Source organism: Thunnus maccoyii, chromosome 16, assembly GCF_910596095.1.
Source record: "Thunnus maccoyii chromosome 16, fThuMac1.1, whole genome shotgun sequence".
Lineage (NCBI taxonomy): Eukaryota > Metazoa > Chordata > Actinopteri > Scombriformes > Scombridae > Thunnus > Thunnus maccoyii.
Genome location: NC_056548.1, coordinates 13903264 through 13923299, shown reverse-complemented (window position 1 = coordinate 13923299; position 20036 = coordinate 13903264). Strand labels below are relative to the sequence as shown.

Sequence of the window (20036 nt, the reverse complement as noted above, 5' to 3'; positions counted from 1 at the left end):
CACTGCTGAGATGCTCTAACATTGTTACACACAATCAGATGTTTAATGAATCACTTTCCCTCTTCCAGAATGCAAGAGTCATTGTGGTTCAGGTGTTAAGACATATACCACATTGTACCATATTTGCCTGGAGCCCTATGCTGCATGTCATCCCTTTCTCCCCTCATTTCCTGTCTGTCCACTTTTGAATAAAGGAATAAAATACCTAGAAAATGCGTAAAAAACACTTCACAATAGGCCTTTTCAACATAACTGTGGGTTTTGCAAGCAAGTGGAAAAAGAAATTATGACACTGACTTAAATGTATTTTGAACTAAAAGCAAGAGAGCAACTTCTTCTTTGTTCAGACAGAGAGAAAGCTGTGCTCCTTATATAAAGTACATAATTTTTTGTGGTTGAAATGCATTTTGTTCGAGGGTCGGACATGCAAATTTGACATTTACTTTTGACACTTAGATAGCTGAAAAGTATCTGCTATGAAGCTATGTTACAGCTGAGCTGGAAAAATCTTGTAATGACATCATAATGTAGATTTTTAGCTCAATATTCAAAAACAGTAAGAAAACATTTTTAACAATAGCAGAAACAGCAGCTGCAAGAGCAATGAAGATGCAATTTTTCCTGCCATGAGCCGCACTGATGTGCCAATTGATTACACTTACTGATGCAACCTATTACAACAGTCCTGCAGATAATCATACCTTCATGTATTTTTTAATGTTCATGATTTGAAATTGTTTTAGAGAGGTGTTGATTCAACTTAAAAGCAATTTTGGATGCTTAAGTTTGTGGTGGAACTGTTTTGCATTACATTGCAAGGTGTTTCTAATATGTTGTCCACCCTATTTATATTAGAAATGGTAGATGAATTATTATCCTATCCTACTTTGCTCTTTTGCGGTCTCTGGCAAATTGCAATGGGTGTTTCTCATTTACTGACATTTTACAGAAAAAACATTTACTGATTAACCCAGAAAATAATCTGCAGATGAATTAATAATGAAAATAATCATTAGCTGCAGCTGTAAAATAGAAATAAATGTTGAAATAACATGAAACCTCCCTCGCAGAATGAGAGAAAGCCTCTAGTGTGTCTTTCATGAGCCTGTCATCACAGTTTTGCGCCCAGCGGTGTGAGACGTGACTCTTCACAGCCACTGAGGAAGGGGCAGGTTATTGTCGTGACCCACTCATCAGTGGTCAAGAGGTTTGGTCCGGTCAGGCTTTGTTGTTACATATCAACCAGCCAGAATAATCCCCTGTCAACGAGTGGACATGAATTTTTCATGGCCTTTTCAACACTGTGGTCCTTAATTATGTAACCGTGCACTTGAAAGCGTTTGGTCTGCTCCATGTGAGCGTCTGATGGTTGTTTTTTATGAATGAACGCAGTGTTAGCACTTCACGGAGCATCAAAACAGAGAGAGAGGAGAGGAAGAGAGGCAGATATATACATGCACACATACACACTGTCCTTAATGTAAAAATTTACACTATAAATCTGTCTTTTGGGACACAATTTCAATTAGTGCACTTACTATATTAAACTTTTACAGACCTCATCCATTCATTCATTCAGACTTTTGGGGTAAATTATACTTAATTCTAATGCTGTAATGACTATTTGAATCAGTATTACAGTTATTTCAATAATTCGACAAAAAGCAGTTTAAGCAGTCTGAGCCTGATGTTCACAGGCTGTTACGCCAGAACTGGAACATTGCCTGGTTCTGTCCTACTCAATTAGTCCTTCCATTGAAACAAAGGCCATTCTGGAAACACACAAACAACCCCCACACACACACACACCAACACGATTATTTAAGTGTTCTAAACCTCCCTCTCCAAATTGGACGGGGAGGAAAATTTATTAGGCAGAGGACAAAAATGGGAGAGAGAATCAAAGAGGAGGTGGAAGTGTTTTTTCTAGGCAACTACAAACTTTCCCAGAAATTTGCATGTGAAGAGTTAGTGCTTTTGTACACCAAATCTGCTTTGGTTGCAGTTGAAGCATGACTAGTGCTTTGATGTTCACTTGAAAAATATAATAACTATTTTACTATGATATGCTTGACTAGGGAGAATTTTGATATTAAAGTAGAGGGCAAAGTGGAGCAATTAACTCAAACTCGCTGCATGTTGCTAAAGCCTCTCAGTGTACGTCAGTTAAGCAGGACTTATATGGCAACAAGAGTTGGTGTTTATTCTGGCTGGATTTGCTAAAAGATTGTTGAACAGCTCCTTGTTCCACTGTGCAAACAAGAGAAGGGTCTAAAAACAGTGTATGAGGGTAAAAAATACATCTCACTGCTTTAATATGAGAACATGGGCCTACACAACAAACCAGCAAGACAGAAAGATGACTGCTGAGTCAATATCCAGAACGCGCCTCTCCTTGCACAGTAACAGCACCGCACACAAGTCAAACAGTCTTGGATACACAGTGTATTGCTATGGACACATCTTGTACACAAACACACATGATTCCGCTTCCTCCCCTCACCAGAGAGCAGAGCTTCTCCACAGCTTCCAGTATCAGCTCCTGGTGCCCGATCTTATGGACTCCCAACTTTTCCAGGTCCTGAGAGGTCAACTGGAGCAGGTCCAGACCCGACAATTGCCACTCCGAGACCGGGTACTGATGCAAAGGGGCATCCAGACCTAGCAACGGGGAGACAAAAAGCACATATACTTAGGCTTCAACCACATGCAGGAACACGAGTATTAAAGGAAACCCCACATAGGCATACAGGCAGAGACATGCAGAGGGAACGTGGACTAAACGACAAGTAGGGCTGGCGGCATTCTGAATAAACTATGAAGCTTGAAAAAAAGACTTCTGATCCGTTACATGCTCTGTGGTAAAAACATGCAGAATAGCTAATACTGCATTTATGTAATAACAATCTGTTTGTTTTTTTAATCATTAAAAGGTTCAATGTGATTTTCAAACTAAATGACCACATGAATATCATGCCTCTGATCAGTTTTTAAAGTTATTACTTTATAAAAACCACTTCGAGATGAGAAGCAAAATGGGCTTAATTCACTGTTATAAATGTGTCATTACATGTAATAGCTCACTTGTACCTTAAAGCCGATATTCTAATACATTTTCCCTATATAACAGCATAAGAAAGTGTTAATCCATGCACTTTACAGTGACTAGTGTACATTTCAAGTTACAAGTCCCTACTCTCCAGACAGTAGTTTATATGACAGTCTGGGTGAAATAATACATGGAACAATCGGCAGAGTAAACGCAACAGGTCCAAGAAATAGAAAACAAACAGCCCTGTACGTTTTGTTTCTGAGGATACTACCTCAGTTATTGACATTGATCAGAACAAGACTGTTGTGACTTCTCCCTCAGCACAGGCCACTTCCTCATTCCACCTCCACCTTTCACTTCCAAGAGGATTTGTGTGGCGCTTCTATTTTTGACTTTACTGTCCGAGCCAAAGTACCTGTGAGGCGATCAAGACGTGAGAGAGAGAGAGAGGGGAAAAAAAAGAAAAGCGCAATGGTCCTCACCTTGAAGCCATTCGCAGACTCTCTCCTCGCTCCACGACGTTATAGGCTCCATGCTCGGAGTCCTGCTGCAGTCGCTCGTTCAGTTTCAAGCCGTCCTGGCTGACTTCTACTTCTCCGGACTACTGGAAGAAGGAAAAGTCGATCCTGATTTGGAGTCCGACGATGACGATTGGCACTCCTTCCCCCAGGTACAGGTAAGAGTCCACCTGCTGTCAACCAATAGTGCGGAACTCTCAGACTCGATCCGGAGCAAAGACCCCTCCCTCCTACTCCCCCCCTTCCACACACCCCCACCCCCTCCTTACCTGGAGGAACAGTGTATGAGTGCAAGGTGCTGCAGCTTTAAGGCTTCATAACTTCCCTCATAGTTTTACTTTCAATCACGTCACGAAAAAGGTGATCACAAGGGGCGTCAATAACTGCAGCACTTGTATGTGAACCAGTACAGCAAGAATGTAACAATGCTACTTTCACTGTGTCAGAAAGATCCTGAATTGAACTCTGTGGCCATTTTTGAGCTTGCAAAAGTTTGTTATGTAGCTGCATTTAATTGTATTACAGTACAAGTTATGACTGTAATGAGGAATAGAAGGAATACTGTGCCTGTATAAATATGATTATGACCCCCCCCCCCCCCCACACACACACACACACACAAACACAAACACACAACTTTTCAGTGTTTCCCTTTACATTCATGAACTGTCACAAGGCTTAAAAGGGAAAATAACTTGTTCTCCCTGTAAAGACTAGCAGATCTACATAATCCTCTTTTCTGAGTGCACTGGTGTGGCGCCTGGAGAAAACACTGCCAGATCTTTATCAATATTCTATTCATGTCCGATGTTTTCATGGGAACATTTCTGGTTGTTGAATTATTTACAGCATCAATAATTACATCAGAATCATGCTACTGATGGAATTCATTTATGAATAATATATCCATTCAGTTTTTGACCAAAGAGGAAACACAAGGAAATAATGTTTATGTGTCATATTGTGTTTTGTGTTATATGGTCTCTTTGGGAATTAAAAGGCCTGGAGAGCCTTTCTGCTTAACTCCATAAGAACTTAGTATTATAACAAAGAAGCAATTAAGCAATCACTGGCTTTAGGGTTCAAAGTTCCTATTATGTTGAATTATTACCATAAAATGCGTCTATGAAGCAGTGTACGCTTCATGCTTATTACATTAATCCTAACACCGGAAGGGATTTTGCGAATGGATTGTGGAATCTGCTGTGAGCTCCAAACGGAAATCATTGCTAATGTCTCATACTATATATTGCACAAAAAGCTCCAATAAAATCATCTGAGGTTGAATGGTCCCCTAGAAGTAGAGGGCAACGCCTGATGAGTCATGAAAGAGCTGCCCTCTGATATCTGGCACCCCCTGCTGTTATTCCCTTTCAACCAAGAAAAAGAGACAGAGGGAGGGGAAAGGGTGTGGAGGAAAGTTGGATTTATGTCAGCAGGCAAAATGGCACGGTGGTATATATAGTATGAATCATGCCAATATCTTTAGATATATACTCTAGAGAAAATATGTTAGGCCACATACAAAAAAACTGTTTTTGTTCATTTGTGTTTAGAGAAGAATTGTTCACATGAGATACTGTAGCAACGTTATAATACTTAAAATCTGTGTGGTTTGATTTAAAACATGATAGGTATATTATTGTGGTTTGATATGACTCATTATTTAGTCATGGATATGTAAAAACAACAAATTAAGTGTAAAAACTGCAGCTCAAAAAACAATGTTAGTCATCATGGATGTTGACTGAATCACTACCGATCTTCTGTTGTGTCAAGATGTTCTCAGCTGAAAGTGTGAGAGGAAAATAACCAAGCTTGACCGATCTTGGATAATGGAAAACCAATGGATTGTAAAATGTAATCCCATGCTTTTGTGTAGTATTCTGCTGTGATTTCTTTCCAAAGATAGCAGCACCTTGTGTGACATATTGATACAAGTTTATGCTGCTCTTTCTTGTTTTCCAGTCTAACTCAACGTCTTCATCTGTTTTCATCATGTATTTATTGACTCGGGATGCTCCGATACTTTCCAATAGCTTGATCAATCATCTGGTGAAAATCAATGACATGATGATGTGTTGCTGTTTTGCTTGTTTGTGCTGCACTTGGTCTCAGAGGTGGTTTTGTATAAAGACCTAGTGCTTGGCTTGCTTTTTTGCCCAGCCCGAATACCTGAGATACAAATTCAAGTCCAGACATGCTGCTTTGCTCGACTCACCCGTTGCGTCAGTCATAGGATTTTGGACTCAGAAGTCTCTGTTATGCATTAGAAGCTCTTATTGCAAAACATGGTATGGATGACAAAGGAGAACAAGACTACATAACAACCAGCAACGGATAATAATACAGCTTCTATCCCTTTCCATCTCTTTATTACTATTATCAGTCAATATTATCCTCCCAGTCCATCTGCAACCACACTGTCCCATCAGTCATTTCTGTGACAAATGATAATTCCACTGATGTTTGAAATATAATAATGTTATTTGTTCATCATTTCTGTATGGCACAGAGCCGGAGTGGATTTTGAATTATTACAATGCCATCTTCTCCCGCCGTAGTCAGTCGGCAGAGATTGGATAATTACCCTTGCTCCACTGTTGAGCAGCTAATTAATTTGCTCCATGCTGCAGCCTCACTGATGGCGTTGATCCTCACATCGCAGACATGTCCTCATTGAGCTGAGTACGAATTATTTTCAAAAGCCTGAAAGTATTCTTGCTGAAACCTGACACACCCAGCGTATTAAATTTAGTACTGCGATGAGGTCTACTGGGATGTCCATTGGTCCGTGTGTCCTGTATTTACTTATACTGGCTATATCTAGTGTGTTGCTTTGATGTTGGGATGCCATGTTTTTAAGTGGAGTCAATTCCTATTGCCTCTGTTGCATCAACAAGTTAATCCCTCGGATTAACTAAACCTTTCACTTGATACATAAACTCTATTTTAATCTACTTTAGATGCATTGCAAGTTTAATCATCCTTATAATGGTGTATGGGAAAGTGGAGCAAAACAGAAAAAAACCTATCTTTAACCTTTACTAGTTATAAACACGCATGCATACGTAAATACACTGCGCTGCTTCCTGGAACAGATTTGGTGCAAAATAAATGTGGGCCTGCAGTTGTCAGACTTTCAGGGAATATATGTAAATAGTCTGCTGCAAATAAGACCTTAACAGACATCAACTTGTTCAGAAAAAGGCTGCTAGATTACCTTGGATTAGTCTATTGCGTCTAGAATGATGATATTTATGTTAGCATCACCTTTGGTTATTGTCTAATGAGACATTCTTATATGTATCCTGCTTTTATGATGTATTCTGAGATACAGACACATAAGTATTACACTCAGAAATAAACTAAACATCATACAGGCAACTGAATATCGTATACACAAATATAAACACAGTTACACAAATGAACATACCTATACACATATGAGTGTGACAAAGCCTAAAGGAAATGACAAATCCCAGAAAAGCAAGAGTAATAAATGAACAGAGGAATTTTTCAGATGCTGTTTCAGAAGCTGGCTCCCACTTCACAATTTTAGTATGAATGTATTTACATTTTAATAGCTCTGTTTACTGCTGTGTGTATTTAGACGTCGTATGATTCATTGTTTTTCCTGCGTACTCAACATCACTTTCCCTCTTCTCCACCTCTGCGCTTTTAACTCAAACTGAAAATGAGGTTAAACAACAGTGTCATCTCTGCGTCGGTTTATCTAATTTGCAGCCCTGTCATTTTGGGACTAAATCTATTTTGTCAAGAAGCAGCTCGGCTAATGTCCTTGTTTAACAGCTCCTCAACAAACACACTCTTCATCCGTGCGTCAATACACCAACAAGTCTGGGGTGGAGTCTTGCTCCATTGCATACACATGGCGAGCTGGTCTGAGTCATATTACCCATGATGCTTCATGTCAAGATGAAGGTGGGGGTAGGGTATCCCTGAAGCCTCTGTCTCTGGACGGGAGACACCTCTGAGTCATTGCTGTGACTTGTGATGTCACTGGAGCATCGTAAATAGACGACAAGCTTTCCTGCAGTCAGAATAGCAACAGCTCCAGCATCAACCTGTGTCAATCAATATGATTGGTTGGTTGATTGATTGCTTGTTTTTTTACAAGACGTTGTTTATCGCTGGCTACTGATGACCCGCATCTCCAGCGTATTGATTTTTGGAAAACAGAATAGCTTTAAAAGTGCTTTTGTTCCATTCTCAGGCCTCTTGACGTGACTTTTCACCCTTCGTGATCGTCCTCTTCTTATATCTTCCCATAAATTGTCTTGATTACACGCTTCACTTTCACCACAGGATCCAACTAAATGTCTGGAATCATTCATCACACCATACAGCAGGAGCTATAAACAGAGGAATATTCACCATCAATCTACTGGTATCCTTGGAGAGAAGAGGGGAGAGTGGCAGTTTGTCCTATACATAATGGACGGAGAGAAAAAGAGAGAAAAGAATGAGGGGGGAGTGGTGTGGTGTGGGTTTGTTAGAAAGTGAATTAGCTGGACGTCGATTCTAAGAGCTTTAAAGAGAAAAGGAAAGCAGTATGTTACCTTTTTTCCCCCCTTATCATTGACTTCCTTCTCTGCTCCTGGTGTGTGGAAATATGACGGATAATATGCCAACAAACAGGCATTAATATACATCTTTTGTTTCCAAATGCGCAAATATATAGCATCACTTTAAAATCATTTATGCATGTTATGACGCAGAAATACTGGTAAACCATCTGCAGAAAGACAGAATCATTATATGAGTAGATGTGACAGTTGCTCTGGAGTAAACAGACGAGGTGTTGCATATTAACAGCTCGGATACAAAGCCCCCCCCCCCCCTCAAAAAAAAAAACATCAGTGTCGTGTCAGGAACATGATATGCAATTACACGAGATAAGAAATGCTTCACTCTTCAGTTTAGATCAGTGTGTTTAACCTGTCACAAAGCTCAGACTGGCATTGGGCAGGTTGGCATGATGAATGAGCTTTAGCTATTAATGCAGCAGCATTTTGCATACAGGTACAATAGACAGGCACCAGATCATTAGCTCCATTTTCCAGGTCCACTTAATTTTTCACTTTTGTTTCCATGAAATGCCATGCCTTCATCTTCATTTGAATCAAAAAAACCTATCTGATCCATCCACGGCGAGGTGGTTTGATGCTCACCAGTTGCCAATAGTAACCAAAGCTGGCCAAGAGCAAAAAAACCCACTCGGCAGTGAATGAAACAGAGAAGTGTTGAGGGTGGAGGGGTGTATTATATTGCCGAGGATAACAAGGGGCCGTTATAAAAGCTCAATGAAAAGGGGGCTGCATTAATGTGACAGACAGAATCAAACAGCACTGGTCACAACCTAAAATCTAGTCTCTTCTCTTCTTTTCTTGTCTCATCTAGTCTTTGTATTGCATTTTATTGTGTAATGGATTATGTTGTGTATTTTTGGCAACAGTGTGTGCTGTCTTCAGAGGGAGTGATGGTGCGTCTAAAGGCAGCGCTGTGCAATAAATGAAATTAAAAAATGTAATGCTGCAGTTCAGGGAAAGCAGTGCTACTCCAGACATGAAAAGTCAGTCGCACGCTGCCCTTCAATTATATCTTCTGAGATCAGTCTAAGTTTACAGGAGACATTATGCAACCATTATGCAGCCACTGATGATTGACAGGTTATCCTTTAATTGAAGCAGAGGATAGTAGGATACAGGCTCCCTTGAGATGCACCTGCTGCACCAAGGGCATCAAAGAAAGCAGCAGGCTCGTCCATTAATGGAAGACTCTAGTCTGCATTACGTATTTGCAGTTCATTTCTCCGCCAGATGATGGCATGATCAGACACCGGGGCGGACCAAGTGGAGGAAAAAAAAAAGGGGGCTGGATAAAATCCTGTTGGAGTCTGCCAATAACAGCTCGAGTTGGAGCCTGCTCTTACTACAGAGCCACACTAAGGTCTCTGCCCGCATCGCGCTGCCGGGAACAAGAAATCACAGGCACATAAGAGGGGAATACGTAAGATCTTGATACGACGTCGACTGCAAAGACAGCACGGACTCCTGTTAATTCCTTTAGGTGGCATTAGACTCCTGCACAGCCTTTATTAAAGGAGCTTGGATCACGCTGTTGGGCACTGCTCTCCTCTCCTCCTCTCCCGCCTGTCAAAACCCAAATCCTGAGTAGCCAAGGCGCTTACCCGCAGGAACAAGGGTTTAGTTTGTGTTTATTGTTTTGTTTTGTTTTTTTTTTCAACTGGATTACCACTTTCAACAAATATTCACCAGTGGCCAGCCGACGCTGAAGTCAATAAGGGATTACAATTGTTTGTAAAGCTCTTGGTGGTGCTTGCGGTGCCTGTATGCGCGTCCTCCTCTCTGTTTGAAAAGAGAGCAAAGTGCTGATAAATCTGCTCCACCTGGGTTTGGGACCTGAGTACCGGAGCTTCTCAGTGGACTGCACTTGTCAGGAGAAACCTGGGGGAGACCACATCCAGCTGAAGGGGGAACTGAAAATCCTGCGAAAATGCCTCTCGCACAGATCGCGGAGCCATGGCCCACTATGGAACTAGTGCAGCTGGAGACAGAGGTAATGAGAGGTGAAATCATGTCCAACGCTGTGTTGCATGCATTGTTGCATCAGTTTGGGTTTTTTTTTGTGAAATTCAGTCTGATATTTTTGGATACAGGGGAAATTAAAAAATGGTGAGCAAAGTGTGCGTTTTAATGAGCACCAAAACCCCCAATTTAAGGTGTTCAGTGGTCACTTTGTAGAAAAGTTAGGCTACTAAACTGATTGAATATCTGAATAGTTTGTTTTAAACTGTTGGCAGCTGCGGTGTACAGTGTAGCCATCATAAATAATTCACAATGTGTGTCTATGTTTTGAATGCATATGCATTTTTAATCGAGGTAAGTCAATATATGATGAATATAGGCTGTGCATTTTGCAGAGGAAATGTCAGTTTGACACTCAAACTACACGTATAATCTGTATTTTTAAACAGTCATATACTAGAGGGGCCTTTTTATAAGCTATATGATTTGCAATCTCAACCAAGAAGCAGATGTTTCCTCATTGCTCGTTTACTTGAGAGTTTTCAATTGGCTTCAAAAGTAGCTTACACAGCTCAATAACAAATAATCTACCTTCTACTTTCACTTACACTCACAAGGGACTTCTTTTTAAAGCTGGGAAATTTGTGATGTAAGGGAAATGCTCAGGCTCATAACCTACTGCTCTCACCTATTCATTGGTTTTGGGTAGGGACATGGTCTTCTCTGCAACCTATGGGCTGAGCAGAACATCAAAAAAAAATCAGTCATGTATAAGTTTATTTCACCGTCAGTGGAGTTACCTCAAATGTTGGCTGCAGAATTAGATCATTTTTTTCTTGTCTTTTCTTTTACCTTGCTAATAATTTACAGTTTGAGCATGCTGGCAGTAGTGTCACCAGTCTGTGTTTTCTTTGCAGGCCTGTCTTTTCAGAAGTGTCTGATTACCACACAGTAGATATAGGTTGACATTATCGAGCATGGAATCTCTCATAGATTATTTACTTAGCTGAATGTGTAAAGATTTTTATTTAAAAAAAAAAATAGGACATTAAAGAAAGGAATTTGTGAATCTATTGTTAAATAGCACAAAGTAAATGCATATTATTTGAAGACATTTACAAAATTTGCACTTTTAAAATGCCTCCCTGTTGCATAGGGAAAAAAACGCAGGACATAGGCTGTCTGCTCACTCCTACGTCCGCATGTTAGCAACCTGTGGCACATAAGGCTGTAAATCACTTCCCTGTTTGTAATACGATAGCTGCAGGACCGTCTGGCTGCAAGAACAGGCTCTTTTGAATCAGTCAATTAAGCAGGTGAAGCGGGTACGTGATACCCACGTTTTGTGTCTCTGATCTCGCTGATGAATAGCTCTGTGCACAATATTACACAGTGTCCTCAATCAGCTTTGCACAACATCATTGTGATTATAATTGAGGCTCATTTTTCTATCTCTCAGCCTAGATAACCTTTCTCATTTGATGGGAGTGAAAAATTTGATAGATGTAGCATGAAGAAAAAGATGCTGAAGAAATGATTTTTGAAAAATTGAGTGACAAATTGACATGAATTTGCCTATTTGGACCTAATTGATGAAATTCCAAAGACAGTTAATGATGTTTTGATTCATTTAGTCATGTAATTAACTCCATGAGTACTACTACTACAACAGTGTTTACTCATGTTACACTTAATTTCAGAGTAGACAAATGTCAGTATTTGTGCATAATATGATGAATGAAAAAATCTGCACATAAGGCAGAAAGAAGCATTTTGGGTAATTTAGAAACAGTGTCATGGTGACATAGTTAGTTTGTACGGTGTTCTGCAGCATGTGAGTTGGCTGAGTAGCGTATTACAGCTGAACAGATGGTGTTGCTCAGTCTGTGAAGAGTGTTAAGTTTTATAGTGTAAAAATATCCTGCCTACGGTACGCGTGTTGGTTATAACTCTTTGAGAAGCAAAATTGTGAGATGCGTGCTAAAAATGCAGCATATGTGGGTAAGATGTAAGAATATATATATATATATATATATATATATATATATATATAATGTGTGTGTGTGTGTGTGTATATGGAGAATTTTTTTTTTGCTCCCAAATATCAGAATCAGCCCGCCAAATCCAGTACAGGTCGAATTTGATCGCACCAGTCACTGCCAGCTAGAATGCCATTTATCTCTGTCGCCAACCTACCATCAAGCTGCACACTTCGGTTCCTGATGGTGCACCAGGAGAAGACGGCTCGGGGCTGAGATTGATTGAGCAGAAAGAAAGAGAGAGTGAGACTGGAGGCCATCCCAGTGAGCATGTTGGAGGAGTCAAAAAAGGGAGGCGCAGCAACGGGAGTCTGGCTGGTGATATGGACAGATGGGACAGACAGAGAGAGAGAGTTAGCTGGGCTTGGAAATCCGAAGATGAAAGAAAAAAACAAATCATCTATCATTCTCAAAACTACTTCATATACAGAAGTTTCTCATCAGCATCAACTGAAACACCCGCAGCACAGAATGATGTGCTATGATATGACAGTTTGTGAGAAGTCATCAAAGAGAAGCTGTCATGAATGGAAATCAGATGAACTGCCTTTTTTTTTTTTTTTTTTTTTGCTTGATGCTGTGGGAAAGCAAGCAAGCAAGACAGAAATGTGCAAAGAGACCTATTCAAAACTATTTTATTTGATTGAGTCCCTTTTTATTCAACACAAAAACATGCTGGTTGTTAATTAACTGATCCTCAGTGAATCATTTCTGATAAAGGAACTTCAACAAGTCACCACCATCCTGTCCCAGTTGAGTCAAAACCACCTGCATCAGCCACTATCATTACTAAGTTAGAGGAGGTCCTCCAAAAGATATGAATCATACTTCTGTCAGTGTTTAGTTACCGCTGATTTCCACTACAGATATGCTATATGGATAAACATTCCTTCAAGCTATTTGACTCATAAAAATTCCTCCCCCTTCGGGCCTGAAACTCCAGTGTTACTGTGTAACTTTCACTGATTTACACTGGTAATATCCCCACTGTCATTTAAAGAAGTTTCTGTACCTTTTATATATTTCAAAAAAAGGATGAAATTCTGTTTTCCTGATTGGATAGAGGAGATACGACAGCACAAATTCAAAAGTTTTTTCCAAAATATTTGTATATAGCAGGACTGCACAAGCCAGGATTTATAGCGCACGACTGTACAAGCCCAGATGGTGAAGGAGAGAGACAGAAACATGGTACAACTAGCGTCAAGTCTTTTTGGTTATTGTGTAACTTGGCTGCGTAGAGGAGAACGTAGGGTTAATAGATGGAATGTGTGCCATGTTTGTTAGCCAGGCGTAGTCAGCACTGTACACTCAAGTACTTGTACTCATGTAAAGTTCACATTCACGCCTTTCTCTACGTGTGTGTGCGTGCGCGTAGGCTTAGCTGCAGCTAATCTGGGTGTGACCCTGAGGAACACCTGAGCAGGGCTGGGTGGGCATGTGATAACAGAGCCCTTTGCTTGAAAGGTGCCCTGAGAAAGTCAGCCTTCATACCTCATATCAGATTTTAAAAGCTTTTCTCTTTTTTTTATGGTTGCTGATACTAGTGAGAACTGCTTAGCACAGGCTAAAACACAAACAGAAATAGCAAAGGTCCATTTTCTGGCATTGAACAGAGGACATTAGTAACCTGCTGTCAATACTCACTGATATTACAAGAAATTCAGTCAGATAGGATTACAGGCACCAACAAAAGAACCATCATTGTATTTCTTAGTTGCCAGGATACAGAGCAGCACTGCTCTAATCATGCTCTTTAAACACAGATTTATCTATCAAACACACACACCAGCGCGGTGCCCTGAGATTGTTTACTTTGTCGAATCATATAGGAGTCCTGTGAGAACTTAAAAGTTCTCTTGTCTGGCTGTGGCTATGGTTTTAATAGGTTGGTCTGTAAATCTGTTTACAGTATGCTTGTGGCCTGTAAATTTCTCCTAGTGAACAAACGTGTGCATTTTTTGTTTTCTATGTCTGTGTTTGCACAGCGCAATTCGTATACTCTACGTACTCAGTTTTTATTTGGAAATCACGTTTGCCCATTAATGTATTCGACTTGGAGCGTATTTATGGGGCTGTTTGTGTGTGTGTGTGTGCATGCTTGTGCTCTCATTGAGGAAGCCCAGGGGAGGGAAAGCACCATTAACTGGGCCACTTGGATCAGCCATGCAGAGCTAATGAGGTTGAAATGTGTTGAGCAGCATCGTCAGGAAGGCATTGCTGACCACACACACACACACACACACACACACACACACACACACACACACACAAGCTCAGACAGTTTCACTCACACATGTAGGATCTCTCATCATTTTGGGTTAAAGAAAACTAGCAGGCTACACCTCACTGATGGAATATGAGATGAAGGAAAGTAAAGTGTCAGAAAGTGGAGTGAAGTGGGAAGATTCCACTTAGTGCTTCTGAAAGTCAGATCACACACACAACACACTGAACTTCCTCTCGCTTTTCTTTAAATTAGCACTCCTAAAACACATCTGCGGCTGACTTCGAACTGCACTTCGCTGCTTAATTGCTTCCATTTCTCCCGTGTCACCTCACATTACGGCTCTTGCAGCTTTTATGACGGGCACAGTTTGGCTAAATTAAATTGCCTCCCTCGAGATCATGATTAAAGTCCAACCAGATGAACTGTTGGTCTGTAAAAATGCCCGGGGTTGAAGAACCCATCCAATTTATTGCTGTTGGTTGTTGCAAGAATAAAGCACAAAGCAGAAAATAAGGAAGTACATCCAGTTGCCAAACGCATTCAATCATTGGACGCAGAAGAGAATGTGTTGTGAGGTATTACAGCGACAGTAAATTAGATCCACAGTCTGTGTTCTTTCTGTTCAGAAGGTCTATGTTTCCCCTTCAGTGTACAAGAACCTTTCTCCCTTGTCATTGCCTGTGCCACCTTCAATGTCTTGCACTATATAGCCTTTCTGTTTAGTCGTTGATTGTTAAGGCCAGTGCTTGTCATTGTGTTGACTGCCTGTCTTACTTTGTGCAGTCTAAAGGAAGAGGAAGAGGGTAGAGGGTATAGTGGAAGTGAACAACCTGAGGGTCGCCCTTCTGTGATGGAAAAACAAAGCAAAAAGCGGAAAAGGGGCCGGGGGGGGGGGGGTTGTTATTTAGGGTGTTGTCACATTTGGCCAGAATACTTGACCCTGGACTGAGTCCAGTTTCTTTGATCAATGGAAGGGGTCGATTATCATCATAGATTTATTTTCACATGTATCAGTGATACAACACATCATTAAAGAGGAACTCCACTGATTTAAATGTTTTAACATGATTTACAAGTCATTTTATTAGTTTTTATCAGCTTGTGAAAACAGCTGTGTAAAGTCTTCTGTGGCCACAGAGGAGCTTTGATGCTGTAAGACTGAGAAAATTACTCAAGTGTTATCGCTTGAGTCTCGGCTCAGATTTGGAGAGAACAGGTTGCATTACAAACTGGAAGTGTGGGGTTTGAGAGACGCAGGCATTTAGCAGAAAGGGAGGGTCTGCCAAAAGATTACAGCTGCAATGATTAGTTGTTTTGTAAATTATCAGAAAATCAATTGGCAACTTAACTGGCAATTTTTAAGCAAAACATTTGGTGGCTCCAGCTTCTCAAATGTGTTTTTCCGTGTTTCTTTAGTGAGTCAAAACAAGAAATTTGAAGACATCACTGTGGCCTCTCGTAGGGACTAAAACCCAGGATATCTTGACTTCAGCATTGATTTTTTTTTTTGGACAAACTTCTTATCCAATTTTATGCAAATGCAGTATTAAACTGCTGGAATATATATATATATATATATATATATATATATATATATATATATATATATATATGAACCACACACCCTGGTATAAGTGATTTTCATCACTGCTTGTATCATGTTAGTAGGACTACTAACATGAGATATATATATATATATATATATATATAAAATTGGATAAGAAGTTTGTCCAAAAAAAAAAAAAAAAAAAAAATATATATATATATATATATATATATATATATATACACCTTGAACCATGGAAGTGAGCTCATTGATCTTTTATCCCTCTGGAATGGGGTAATACATTTTTGCCAATTAAAAAAGGCACCTATCAAATACACTGCAAAAAGTCTGATAGTATACTAATAAATTAATAATAAATTCCTTGACTAAGAACAAGTTTGACAACACTACCGTGATAAGTCATTATCTGACTTACTCAACCGGTAATGTTTGACTTCCAGTGTGTGGTTGTACCTAAAACTGCTTCTCTGGACCTCACCTGAGTTAGAAAACAGTTTTCATACAATATCATACTGTTTGTACCACACTCTGAGGGTAAATGGGCTGAAATCCAGAGAAAAAATACAAAACCTCTTCTCTTGTCCTAAATGTGATCAGGCACTCCTGTATCTTCAAATAATCTTTTCTAAAAGTCTAAATGCAACGAGTCAGCGATACAACCGATGCTGATGTATTTTTGCCTCATTGTCTGTCTGACTTCTGTAAACTTTACATGAGCAATGACAGGTGATCCAAATGTGACTAGACATTATAATGGCCACTACTGTTTGAAATATCATCACAGGTATCTGTAATAATCTCTTGTACCCCTTGCTTTTTATCCTCCTTGTTGTTCTTTTGCTTTGTGTGCAAGACAGTATGATACACATCTAATCATGTACTCTGACTGAAATTCTGCTGTATGTTCAAAGTTTGCCTCCCACTTCTGCTATCTGAACAGCATGTTTATTTCTCGAAAAGCCTTTGGCAAGCCATTGTTTTACAAATAACAATGATTACCCTTTTCAGCGAGACTTACCTACAGGGGAACGGATGAAGGATGTGTATTTGCGTGTCAGCCTAAGATTATTAGGTTTGCCAGAGAAGGAGCAAAGTGCTGGATACAATGGACTGTTCCCACCCACGCAGTCTTGCAAATATTCTCTTGCATCTCTCTTTCCCTCTCTTTCTGTGTCTCCCTCTTTTACACATACACACAAAGCACACACGATACATGCACTGTCACACACACACTGACTGTGTCTCACATCTGCTTTCTTGACAGAATGGGCAGAGCACAGCTGAAGATGGAGTCACGCCTGCTGTCAAGGTACATGGCATCTTTGGAACACAGACATCCACTCACAAATGCAGATTCACACGCACACACAAACACACACACACAAATGTGACTCAATATCCATGCAGCTTAGCTTCCAATAAATCAAACTGAGGACTTGGACACAACTCCGCACTGAACTGAATTCTTTGCTTTTGTTAGTGCTTTTCTATGAAGACGAGAAGCAGAAGGCAAAATTCCATTAAAGGGCAAATTCTTGTGTGAATCTTCATTTGGAGCCTTTTCAGTTTTTATTACTCAAGCTGGAGAAGAAAGCCCTCACATGTTTGTGCACACAAATGCGTGACTGTGCGTTGATTTATTCATTTAGCAATTGCATTGACAACCCTCAGAGGGCATTAGCTGGCTGGAGTTTAATGTGTTGAACACAGTCTGAGTGAGGCAGATCGAGCGATGTCCAGCTACCATGTATAGTGGTGTGTCTGTTAGCATATTAACGCGTCATACAAAGACAAATACACACAGCTTGCACGTACAGACACACGCTTGCTGAGAATCATTGAGTCAGCCCTTTTCCTGCCTCCTGGCTGGCCTCTGTGTGTTATTGTCCAGCCCTGAAACATGATCCTGTTCCCTGCTGTTGACTATTACTCTCTGGCCATGTAGCAGAGGACAAAGCAATGTTCCTTCTCACTTCGCTTCCCCTTTTTTTTTTTTTTTTTTCTGTCCTCACTCTCAAGGGGGAGAGAGTCTGAAGAGCAAAGCCAAACATCTTTTCTTTCAGTGCTGAACAATGTCCTGTGACTGAGCTGAGTGTGCTGGATGAGAAAGAGGGGTTTCAGTCAAAGAGTCAGTGCACAGGGGCCACGCTGGTCAAAGCCATTAATGTTTGATGGCAAGAAAAAGAAGATACAGGCTTCTTAGCTTTTGCAGTATTTAAGAAAATGCACCCCCACTAATTTTGATAATATCATCATTGAAATAATTATCACAATATTAAGATATTTTCCAATATTGATGTATGATATGGCAAATTTGTGCAAAATCACATATGTAAATGAATTCTGTTCCAATTTTATGCATTATATGAGACCAAATGTTTCATACTGGTGAAAAAAAACTTCAGTAACTAGTTTTTATCAGGGTAAAAGTTGTAGGAAAACTCTGAGTGTTTGCCAATACCGAGTACCATGTTCCTGATATTTCAAATCTATGTACCTCACAGCAATTGGGATTATTTTTATGTGTGGTAACATGAGGCCAGGCCTAATTGCTTTGGTACTAAAAACATAAACACAAAATTGCATATTTTAAGCTGAAAAAGACCTGGATTGATCACATCATGGAAGATACCTGATCTGTATGATGAGGGCAGCATCTGTGGTACCAATTGGTACATCCCTGATCATATCATCACAATATGACTCTGCAAAAAATTGGTAATATCTAATTATCGCTGGGCAGTTTTGTAATTATGTACATTGCATGTTGTGCTAATTGATTGGGGAGCATTTCAGTAATCTGATCATTTATGTAATCTTGTTAATTAGGATGTCCTCTGCACAGGCGAGTGGATTTTCTGCCTCTGACTCTACAGGAGTGGTAGCTCATGTTTCTAAAACAAAATGGTTAGACAGTATGAGATAGGAATATGTGATAATGGATTTTGCATGTGGTGAAAATAAGTCCATAGTCTTTTAAATAACTTAAAAATGATATGTGGCATTGAGGCGCCAGATCCTGGTTATAATTGTGGATGGGGATAGACACCGTCACCCGGCCGCTCTGGCACCATGCAGGCAGGGTAGTTGTAACCAGGCGCTACAGCGATCGATGCCGAGCTGCTGTTTAATTGCAGGGAATCTGATAATGGCTGCTGTTATCTACTCCAGCCATGGGAGTTACCTGGCTCCAGCAGACCTAATGGGAGGGACGGTGAGGGGAAAGGGGGAGGGGACAGAGGTGAGGATTGAGACCAGTGGAGAGAGTGAAAGGGAGGAAGGGAGCACCTGCCCTTGCTGGCTAAACTGATGTTACTTGAAATAGGCATAAATACAGTAAAGTGATCCTCAGCATTACAGTGTATGTGTGCCTGTGTGTGTGTTTGTAGGCGGTAAGGTTAAGTCTGTCCTCTGCCCCCAGAGAAAACATCCACAGCACTAATGAGCGATCTATTGTCTCCTGACATTTCTCTCTCTCCCCCCGTCTCTTCATATGGTATAAAAATTGGCAAATACTAAAAGGCATATTACTCACCCAGTAGTGTTGCTTTTGTCCCTTCCATTCTTTTTCTGAGCCTTTAACCTGATAGCAAAGGTAAGGCACCCTGCAGGCTGCTGTTCACAGGGTTGCAAGCCAGCGCCTCAGTTGCTGTTTTTTTGTCTTTGTAACCACAGTTAGCCTTTTTTTCTTTGCAAAAAAAGATTGGGAACCAATGCTGTAGTCTATGAAGATAGTGAAAAATACCTATCACAAGTTGAGAGAGAACAAGATGTTTTTTTCTTTTCTTGGTTTTGTCCAACCAACAGTCCAAAATCCAGCAATACTCAGTTTACTATGAAATTCTGACATTTGAGAAGCTGGAACCAGAGTGATTAGTGTTTTTGCTCGTTAACTGACTTTAATGGTAATAGCAACCATTTTTTGTTTTACTGCACATTTCTCTATTTGGCTTTCCCTCCAACTCTCATCATCTTTATACAGTTTAAAAAAAAAAATTTCCTCTGGTGTAAAAAGTGCAGTCGCCATAAACAACAATTGGCCTCTGGTGAGCTGTATT

The 20036-nt window shown here is 40.2% G+C and overlaps 2 protein-coding genes across 4 annotated transcripts in view; one reads left to right on the top strand and one right to left on the bottom strand.

The window, feature by feature from the left end:
* The window catches only part of cnksr1 (connector enhancer of kinase suppressor of Ras 1), a 28874-nt gene extending 25253 nt beyond the window's left edge, over positions 1 to 3621 (bottom strand). For both annotated transcript variants that reach the window (XM_042387883.1, XM_042387885.1), the window contains exons 1-2: positions 3535 to 3621; positions 2504 to 2661 (exon numbers count right to left, since the gene is read on the bottom strand). In XM_042387883.1, the coding sequence (XP_042243817.1) occupies positions 2504 to 2661; positions 3535 to 3586 (210 nt within the window). In that variant the 5' untranslated portion in view covers positions 3587 to 3621. The remainder of the gene's footprint in view (positions 1 to 2503; positions 2662 to 3534) is intronic.
* The window catches only part of rps6ka1 (ribosomal protein S6 kinase a, polypeptide 1), a 51318-nt gene continuing 34866 nt past the window's right edge, over positions 3585 to 20036 (top strand). Inside the window, exons 1-2 of one of the 2 annotated variants that reach the window (XM_042387886.1) lie at positions 3585 to 3728; positions 17243 to 17287. In XM_042387886.1, coding sequence (XP_042243820.1) covers positions 3585 to 3728; positions 17243 to 17287 — 189 coding nt within the window. Of the gene's footprint in view, positions 3729 to 9502; positions 10174 to 17242; positions 17288 to 20036 lie in introns of those variants that run through there. The other variant, XM_042387888.1, reaches the window with a different exon arrangement.